Source organism: Propithecus coquereli, unplaced genomic scaffold (assembly GCF_000956105.1).
Source record: "Propithecus coquereli isolate 6110/MARCELLA unplaced genomic scaffold, Pcoq_1.0 Scaffold669, whole genome shotgun sequence".
In the NCBI taxonomy this organism is placed as follows: domain Eukaryota; kingdom Metazoa; phylum Chordata; class Mammalia; order Primates; family Indriidae; genus Propithecus; species Propithecus coquereli.
In genome coordinates, this window is record NW_012152718.1 from 590,849 (window position 1) to 600,824 (window position 9,976).

At 33.1% G+C, this 9,976-nt stretch overlaps 1 protein-coding gene across 2 annotated transcripts; it reads right to left on the reverse strand.

Annotated features, from left to right (window-relative positions):
• Window positions 1-1,886: 1,886 nt before the first annotated feature.
• Window positions 1,887-9,127, reverse strand: ZNF800 (zinc finger protein 800). Of its 2 annotated transcripts, XM_012660446.1 has the most exons (3): window positions 8,977-9,127; window positions 4,866-6,558; window positions 1,887-3,668 (listed from the first exon to the last, which is right to left on the reverse strand). In XM_012660446.1, coding segments are annotated over exons 1-3 (1,704 nt in total). In that variant the 5' UTR covers window positions 8,987-9,127; the 3' UTR covers window positions 1,887-3,667. The 2 variants fall into 2 exon arrangements, with proteins under 2 accessions (XP_012515900.1, XP_012515898.1); XM_012660444.1 differs by lacking the exon at window positions 1,887-3,668 and having other exon boundaries at window positions 4,742-6,558.
• Between the last annotated feature and the right edge of the window lie 849 nt (window positions 9,128-9,976).

Here is a 9,976-nt window from a genome sequence, read left to right on the forward strand (position 1 = left end):
AAGCCAAAATAATTGTAGGTAAATTTAAGTGAAACATGTCTTTATTGTGCATTCTACCTTGTGTCTGTCTTAGAAATCAAACAGCTGTTCCTAAAATTGCTGACCCTTACTCCTTTTAAGTCCCAAGGTTCCCTCTAGCTCTTAAAGTCAAAGAGAGGGGAAAGGATAGCATAGAGTACAGAAGGATTTTGTCTATCAGCACAGCCAACATCACATTGCACATATCTTAGAGACTGGCTTCAGATCAACTGTAAGAGTTACGTTTAAGTCATAATCCTAGCAGTCTATAGATTTCCATTAGAAAAGTAACTTCTACAACTGCAAACTAAGGACCTAGAATACTTCCATGGGCCACTGTGGGAAACCTGGAAACCTAACTTCTAAAATTTTTAGTAGCATTTCTATCTCATTTTCAGAGGTCATGCTATTTGAAGAGATCTTCTGCAACTTCACAACAGGGAATGGCAGCCACTTATGTCATCTCCATATTTATTTGCCATAATATCTGTAAGGACATTCCTCTTTTATACCCATATCCTAAAGGCCAAGCAAAATCACAGACCTCCCTGCTAATGCATCCACAGGCTCCTTAAACTGAGTAGGACAGTTCTATTGACAATAAAGCAATATAACTAATAAATTTTCCTAAAAAATGTGAAGGTACTTTTCAAAAATAAAAGCAATCTGTGTCAACCAAAAACTTAGCTCATATATACAAAACTAGGCAAAAAACTAAGGATGGATAATATATGTATATATATATTCTTCAAAGGTTTTCTCCTTAAAATAAGAAATAAAGGGTGAGGGCAAGGGCGGGGGCAGGGGGGTGGGGAATAGAGACATACACCAAAAAATGGTTGTTGTGTATTCAAGGCACATTCTAATGAACACCTGCCCACCTGGTTAGCCATACCTTATCTAGCTCTCACTTGCACTATCCAAATTTATGAAGTTGAAGTACAAGCTATACCTGTTATTGTTTCTCCTCCTCCACCACACTTAAGAATGGAAAAGTACCTTTAGGAAGAAATTTAAGTTGAATTCTATCGAAAAACTCTAATTGATGAAATAGAAGCAAAGGTGGATATAATTTATAGCCAGAGATAGGTCTTAATATAAAGTAAGCAGTTTCTGATGACTCTTTATCTGCTTAACTACTCCTCACTACAACAATAAAAAGTCATCTTAATATTTGCTTATAAAGCCTACGAGCAGAAAAGCTGCTGGCACAAATCTCTTAGGCCTCTTCGAGCCTCAAGCCTAAGCCTCTAAAATGACAGAGGTCAACAGTAAAAATAAAACAAAAAAGGAAGATGAAGACCAGAAAGGAATAGGAAGAACAAATACTTGCTAATAACTTCTTGTTTGTTGCACCTTTCTAAACTGGTCCCAGTTCAGCCTCTAATTCTTATGTCTGCCATGATCCATTAATTCAGCTATTATGATTAAATGTTCCCAATCTCTCTAGGCCCTTCTAATTGAGACAAGTCCTGACAAAGCACTATTTTTTCTACATAACCCAGATGAAATCTTTTGAAAGTCCCTGGAGCTCTCATTTTCTCCTTCTAAACTCCTGTTCTCTGGCCCTAGAATTATTACAGAGAAGACATACTGTGAATGGTCCTGTAGAAACAGGTGGTTGGAGCAAGAGAATTTCAGCCAATTGGGCTCCCTTCCTCCAAAATCAGGCAATTTTTCTTTCTTTCCTACAGTATTTAACATGTAAGCAGAGAGGAAAAGGCAGACATACAGATGAGAGGATGCCACAAAGAGCTACCCCACGCTTTTTAGGAATCCTATCTTTTCACTGGTTATAGGTACTCAGTCTGGAAAACATCTTTGGAATATGTCTTGTGTGTACGAATGCATAAAAGATAACACCTTGCAAAAGTCAAACATACAGGTTTAATAATGTGCAACTAATGAAGATGGTTTATAAATGAAATACCACCTACATATTTAGTTCCCTAAATATATTATACTATTAGTCATTAAAGTTAGACCTACAAGTACAAATTTTCCATATGTGGAAAAAGTAAATCTGTTTTTAAATTAAAGAGAAATTATTACTCTATTTCTTAAAAATAAAACTATCAGGATATAATTCAAGTGTAGCTGCTCATAGTCACTGAATAAGTTTAAATTTGATAATAAAACGCTTAAGTTTCAACCAATGCACCTTTGTTGAAGCACATTTAGCTGAAATAACTTTGAGTCTGGTTTATTTCCATCACATATAGTACATTTTTCCAACAAGAGCATGTACATTCAATATAGAACATTTCCAGCAACAGTTACAGTCTTTCTAGTTTCCTTTCACAGTATATTTTAGTGCAAAGCACTGGGAAGGGCAAATGTTTTTCTAGCTATAGAATCATTTTATTAAGACCTTGTGGATCTTCAACATTTTAAAATTTTATACAAAAAGTATATAGATGGACAGGGTCCCTCCTAGATACAGGTATAAATCTATATAAAAACATGGTATATTTTCTGCTGTACCTTTTAAAATTATAATTTGACACAAAATCTAAAAAATAAAATAGTCCCTAAAAAGTACAAAATATTGATACATAAAAACCTGCCCAAAATTTCATAAAGATAGATGTACTTCTGTTTTTCCTAAAATCTTGATTACAAAAATGCACAAGAATTCATTATTTTCTAAATTTTACAGTAGGAATCAAATATTATCTAAAGTGGTCATTTAAGATTTTTCTTGGGAGGAAAAAAATCAGGGTTTACACCCGCATCTTCCTTTTTTAGCAATATTTAAAGAAATAAACTAGTATCGTAAGAAGTGGTTGTGCATGGATTGTCTGCATCCATAAAATATCAGTAAGCTATCTGCTACCTTCATATTAGCATTAGTAAATGTGTGGTCTTTTTTTAAAAAAAGAAACTGAAAAATAAGGTTGTATCTATCATTAAAGTGCTTTGTATAAAATTTAAAGAAAAATAGGGGAATGTTTAATTTTTATAAAAACCTCAGATGTTTACAAATGAAAAATGTAATGATCCACGCATGAAAATGAACTGGAACTTTCCTGTAGTATATCTTTTAGAATGAAACTTTCAAACACTTAAGTGCTGCAGAGAACAAGTTAGAAATAAATGCATGTAAAAATTATTACAAATATTTAGTAGGCTAAATATTTATAATGTGTTGGTACTAATTTATCTTTTTTTCCTAGCATACACTCACTAGAAAATCTTATTTCTGTACAATCCATATGAAAATTTTGCCAAATAAAGTGAAACAAAACTAAAGTCACTAAGATAGTCTCTGTCAATTAAAAATTGATATTTTCTCCAGGTTCTTGATCCCTTTAATCAACAAATAGTTTGGAAAATAAAATTTGCAACATTTTTGTAGAAACTGTAGACCAAATACACAAGGTCAAGGGTGGTTAGCTGATGGACTCTGATGATGGTATGTAATGTCACAGCTACTTGAAAGTGCTGGAATAGGCAGTGCCTTAGAAACAAGTGGTTAGATGGTTATTATTTTAGACAGAAAACAGCAGTTACAGTTGAATATTTATGAAAATGTTTTTCTTTTTTTTTCCTCATAGTACCATTTGAAGGCGTTTAGTGGTTCTAACACCAATTTAAAGTCTTTCCACAAAAATGAACTCCAAACCTTTTCGTACATCACTTGAAGTTATCTGAGGAGAAATAGGAATAAATGAACACTTTTGAGTTTACCAATAAAACCTTGTTTTTAAATTAAACAATAGTAAATGACTTCTAAAGGATGGCTTCATCTCAAGTTTTCCACACAAATACAAAAATGTGTGCTAATCAAACCACAACATTTAACCTACTCAGCACTCAAAACTAAGTATTTTGCTTTAGAACCTGAATCTGAAACTAATTTAATATTCATTAAATACATTAAATGTCTTAATGCAAGGAACAATAGTACTGAAGGTACACTTTTAAAATATATGTAGACTTGCAAAAACAAGTATAGGGAGTCTACTCCTCATTTTGTATTGCATTTAAAAGGTCTACATTTGTTCCAAAACCCTCTAAAAAAAAGTAATCTTTTTCTTTCTTCCAAACAAGAATTTTACTTTTCTTGTAACACATAACCACGCACAAAAAAATCCCTAATAATATTAACTATGTTGAAATGATCACCAAAAAGTTTATTAAACAGAAAGGAAAAAATAAGAGTATCTGGGACCTAAGTAATCATTGTTTCCAACAGTAACTAACACGCACTCCCAAGGAGAAAAAAAATCCAAACATTTGTTTACCAACTTTTCCCCTTTGCTTGGAAGCACTATGTTAAAAGTAAATAATATATGCTAATCATTCTAAATTCAATTTGGGAATTTTTTTTCTGAGTGCAGCACTTTATTTAGCCGTCACAGATTAATTTTTACAATAATTACAGTCCCTCAAAAAAATTTTTTCCTATAATTACTGCCTGCACAAATTCATTCTAATAAATTTAACTTTCCTACAACGCATTAATTAGTAGACTAAGTCACTGAATCAAATTAAACCTGTGCAAAGTTAGTTAAACAGAAGACTTCTATTGTAAACATAAGCCAATATAAATGCATATATTTTACAACATTAAAAGGAAAGCACTGACCCTGTGCCGTCTACCTATAACTACATTGCATTGTCCTGTGGAAGATAAGTTCTGAAGTTAACTTTTGTTCCCAAGCCACTGGAATAAAGGTCACTGAAGAGGTAAATGCAATATGCACATTACTCTTGCAGTTCCCATTGCCTAAGATATATGGAAGTAAACGTGTTAAAATGGAACCAGCTATAAATTATCGTCAAATGATTTTTTTTTTAGTTCGATGGGGGGAAAAAAGCAAAACTCTGTAACTGTTCCTCACCAGACAAGAGCCTTAGATCTTGTACTTCGGCCTTTGGTTTTGTTTCCTTCAGGTGAATTGGAAGCATTTGCCTTATGAGTTTTCTTATGATGTTCAAGATAAGTCTTTTTGGCAAATGCCTTTCCACATTTATTGCATCTGTGAAGAGAAAAGTTTTTTGTGACTTTTACTTCAATACCGACGTCAGCTACTTCATACTTTTTACTAGGAGAGTTAGAAGTGCCATCATGTTTTGAATCACTATGTTTTGCTTCATCTCTCGAAGGGCCTCTTTTTGCCACTTTATTTAGAACAAAATCAATGGGCTTTTTTATAGCTCTGATCTCTAAACTGGCTGTTATTTTCCCAAGATAGCGAGATGACTTTTTATGAACCACAGTTATATGTCGTATCACATCACGCTTCCGACGAGTTTCATAAGTGCAAAGAGGACACTTGTAGAATTTAACATAAATGTTATTTCCATCTGTGTGCAACTCAATGTGTTTAGTCAAGTTCTGTTTGGAAGTAAATTGACGTTTACAAAGTTTACAGTAAAGTTGCTTAAAGTCAAAGCCAGCTGAAAGTTTTGGTTTCCTGGTTTTTTGCTGGCCACCTGCAGCCGACGGACTAGCTGATTTAGGGCTTTCAGAGTCTTGTTTAACTTTATTTTTCTGTGCTGCCGGTGTGTTCTTTTTTTCATTTGAATGATTTGTTCCCTTTAATTCATTCTGTGGAGAATGGGTAATGGAAGGGGGTGAAGATTCTACAGAATCTGCTGGTTCAACTTTAACTTTTATTTCTGAACCGTTGGCAGTATTATTAGGGCCTTTCTCTCTTTTAGAGTTTGTTCCAGAAAGAGTTATCTTGTGGACAATTTGCATATGCCTTTTAAGCATTATTTGTGAACTATATTTCCTCTTGCAAAGGAGGCATTTGCATGCAGTTAAATTGTATTCAGCCTTTGAAGACGACTTTTGTTTTCGAGTCTTAAAAGATTTTTTAGGAGAAATAGAATCCAGGAACAAAGGTTGCCCAGGCTTTGTTGCTATATCAGGAGTAATTGAATCCCTCCTTAGTCCTCTATGAACTTCATCAAAATGCCTCCTTACATTCGCTTTTGTAGCAAATGATTTACAACATACTGGACAACTCCTACTTAGTGGAACTAGAACATTCTTACTGCGTCCTTTAGAGGACTGGTTTGTATTCTTTCGTGTTTCAATGTACTTTTTTAGCTCTTCCATCTTTTTCTTGTGGACTTTTCGAATGTGACGACGAACACCTCGTCTAGAATTGAATTCTTTTCTACAAAGACAACATATCAACTGGTGACCAAAGTCAGAATTGTCAGAAGTTTCCAAGTCAGCCTGTGATTCCTGAGGTTGTTCATCAGATGTAGGTACAACTTCATCTGCAACAATCTCAACAGGAGGGGGCTCTACAGTTTCCACCTCTGTATCTGTAACTGGTACTGTTTTAGACTGTTCAGTGCTAGTTTCCTGTATTTGAACTTCAGTTTGTTCAGGAGTACTGCTTGACTCTGTTACTTCAGTAGGATTATCAGTCCTTGAAATATATTGAAACACTGCATTTTGATTAGTTTCTATGGGTTCTAGCTTAATAATATATTCTCGCTTGTCCACACTTGGATATATGGCTTCTAGGAGATCATTTATGGCTTGGCTTTGCTTATCATTTACATCAGGAAGGTCTGTTAAGAAAAAAATAACATTTTAATCTTAAATAATTAGCCTGCTCTAGCCCTCTAATATTTTTAAACACACTATGAACCTCTACCTTAAAATTTATTATATTATTGGTTAGAATTTAGTTTTATAAGAACATTATCTACTTTTCAGTATTTTAGGGAGATAAAAACTAGTATTAATTAAACTAAAATTACCTTTAAATTCTCACCATGATACACAAATATTAAGAAATAGGTGCAATCTGAAGAGCTATTTCTGCTTTTAAGTGCCCTTAATATAAAATATACAAGCACTTAGGTATCTTAAACAATAAAAATAATACTTCATATTTTTAATCTGAAGGCTCTAGACTAGCAAATGGCAACTCATAACCCAGGACAGACAAAATATTATGAACAATGTTACTACATAAATAAAAACGATATTTTTTAGAAAACATAACAGCATTCCTATTAACTTAATCCATAATCTAACCTAATCTAGTTTATTTGAACATTTTATGGAAATGAAAAAGAAAGATTTATAAGCAAATACATGAATATTAATCACATGATATACAGAAGTATTTGCTAAATTCAGTACTATTACATGCCTTCTTAACATGACACAATTTTACTAAAACAAATGATTAAAAACTACAGATTTATTCCAAGAACAGAGCTAGTTTTATTTACTTGCATAATCATTATACACTCTATAGGCATCCAAATATCCTACTGTAACAGAGTGGTCTAACATTCCTTATGCTTCCACATAAACTCTAAAATCTAGCTACAAATCTAGCACCAATCTGCTATCTATTTAGAAATCAGGAAATGAGATTCATTATATATAGCTCTTCTAATCTACTCATCTTTCTTTTTAAAATGAATGAAGTAGTACATATAAGAAAAACTTTCATATTTCTAGAATGAGTATTGCCAAGAAGAGTACATAATAATCTAGGCAAATCCATTTATCTATTTCACTCTATAAATTAATTCTACAACTAAAAATAACAAAGAGTAACTACCAAAAAATAAACTTTTTTTTGAGACAGAGTCTCACTCCATTGCCCCAGCTAGAGTAAGTAGTGTCATCATAGCTCATTGCAACCTCTAACTCCTAAGCTCAAATGATCCTCCTGCCTCGGCCTCCTGAGTAGCTAGGACTACAGGTGGACGCCACCATCCCCGCCTAATTTTTCTGTTTTTTGTAGAGACGGGGTCTCATTTTTCCTCAGGCTGGTCTCGAACTCCTGGGCTCAAGTGATCCTCCCGCCTCAGCCTCCCAGAGTGCTAGGATTAGTTTATTGGCCACTATGCCTAGCCAATAAACTTTCTACCAGTACTTTAATTAAAAGGTTACATTAGAAACTAACCTCTAGGGGCTGCCTTTTAATTTATATCTCAATGATAAAAAGAAGTATAGTAAGATTAAATAGCAGTAGGAAAAGTTTCCAAATATGAAATTTTTGTTTCATCTATGCCATATAATATACTTTAAGCCAGCTTCATTATAATAATTAAAGCCATACTTTGTTATGTGGACACTGCATTTCATGCCCATCCCAAAAAGGTTAAGCTGAAAAATGTACAAAATCTATAATGCACCTATGGTATCAGACTGACAAAGGTCGTTCTATATTTTCTAAGTCCACAAAGAGTTAAATCCCTAAACAAAAAATAATGAAGTAACATGTTCTTAAAATACTTTTTAAAACCTACATTAATTCTTTAGAGCAAGAATATCATTACATATACTGCTAACTTAATCATACAGGGACAATACACTTAATTCAATAAACATCTAGTTCTACAAAGACTTTATATTAGTCTACCTGCCTTTGTCACATAAAGCTATTTTGGATCTCAAGTTAGCGTGTGACAAACTCTATTATAATTTCTGATAAAATGATTGATATAAATCAACTTCTCTGAGAACAAAACTGATCTTCAAATCAAGACCTAGAAAATGCTACAGAGATTAATAAAGATTTTATAATGCTCTCCACCATTCCCAAGAAATCAACTAATTTACTCACTCTTTGCTCTTTATTTCCAGCCTTCTCATTTACTTAAGGGAAATCTACATAAGTGATCAATTATATCTGGTAACAAGTTATGAAAGAAGTAAAAAGTAATATAAACTACATAGCCCACATAAACATTCAAATACAATATACAGTATTTTAATACAAATAAATATAGTCTTAAATCTAACCTCTTATATGATATCCTTAGGAAAATCCAAGTGGAAAGTATTGATATGAAAGTACCTACCTAAGAAATTGAATATTATACTGAGTCATGTATTTTATTAATTTTATTCTCCATCATTAAATTTTCTATAACTAAATATCACACCATTTTAATGCAAATGTATAGATGCAGTAGAAGAAAATTATAAAATGCATGAGTAAATATATAAATAAAACTTACTGTCATCCATCTGGAGACTTGGTGGGCAGTAGAATTTTTTATGAGTAATTAAATTTGGTAATCCTCTGAAGAGACTGCGGCATAATTTACATTCAAAAATAGTGTCCACATCTTTTAATAAAATATGCTTAAGTTGTTTAGTTCCTGAGGGGAAAAGGAAAGAAAAACTTAACACAAAAGGTACCTTTAACATGCACTTTTAAACTCAGCAACCACTGCTGACAAGCCAAAAGCACAGCTACTCTTTGAAAACAAAATACAGGCATCGCCAATTTCTACCACAGTATATTTAGAACTAAGTTATAAACTAAATTCTAAGCAAAATCTTATTATCCTTTGGAAGTTAGGACAGCTAAAATTGATGCCCTTTTTCCATTTCAGCAGCCAATCAATTCTTAGGATATCCCAAGGCAGTGGTTCCAACATCTGGTTGATCATTACAATGAGCTAAGAACAAAGATGTATGTAACCCTCCCCTAGAGATTCCAATTCAATAGATCTGGAGTAGGGCAGAAAAATGAAGTGTTCCCCACCACTCTCTGCCAAATATTTTGGTTAGCTCTTTCAACTCTTTTCTGCATTAGGAAGTGAAGAAGTTGTTTTACAATACATTTTCCAATGACTCCTTAAAGAAGGTGAAAACTGTATCACAGGATTGCCTGTGACTTTTCTTTTTAAATTCAGCTCAAACTACTTCAGGTTATGGGCCAATATGGGATTATGGCTATTTAGTGTGATAGCAGAAAATCTTTGTCCATACTGAGAGATAATTTTGAATTTTGCTTAGGCCTCTTGATAGTACTATAAATTTATTCAAAGCCTTTCTCCCTTAAAACACCCCAACTGTAATAAATTATTGACATTATTACTAGTTTAAGGCCTGTCTTCTCTACCAGACTATAAACCCCAAAGCAGCCAAGACCAAGCCTGTATTACTTACAAGTACAAAGTGTTCTAATAATATTCAATAAGAATTTGTTGAAGAAATGCTACTGATCTA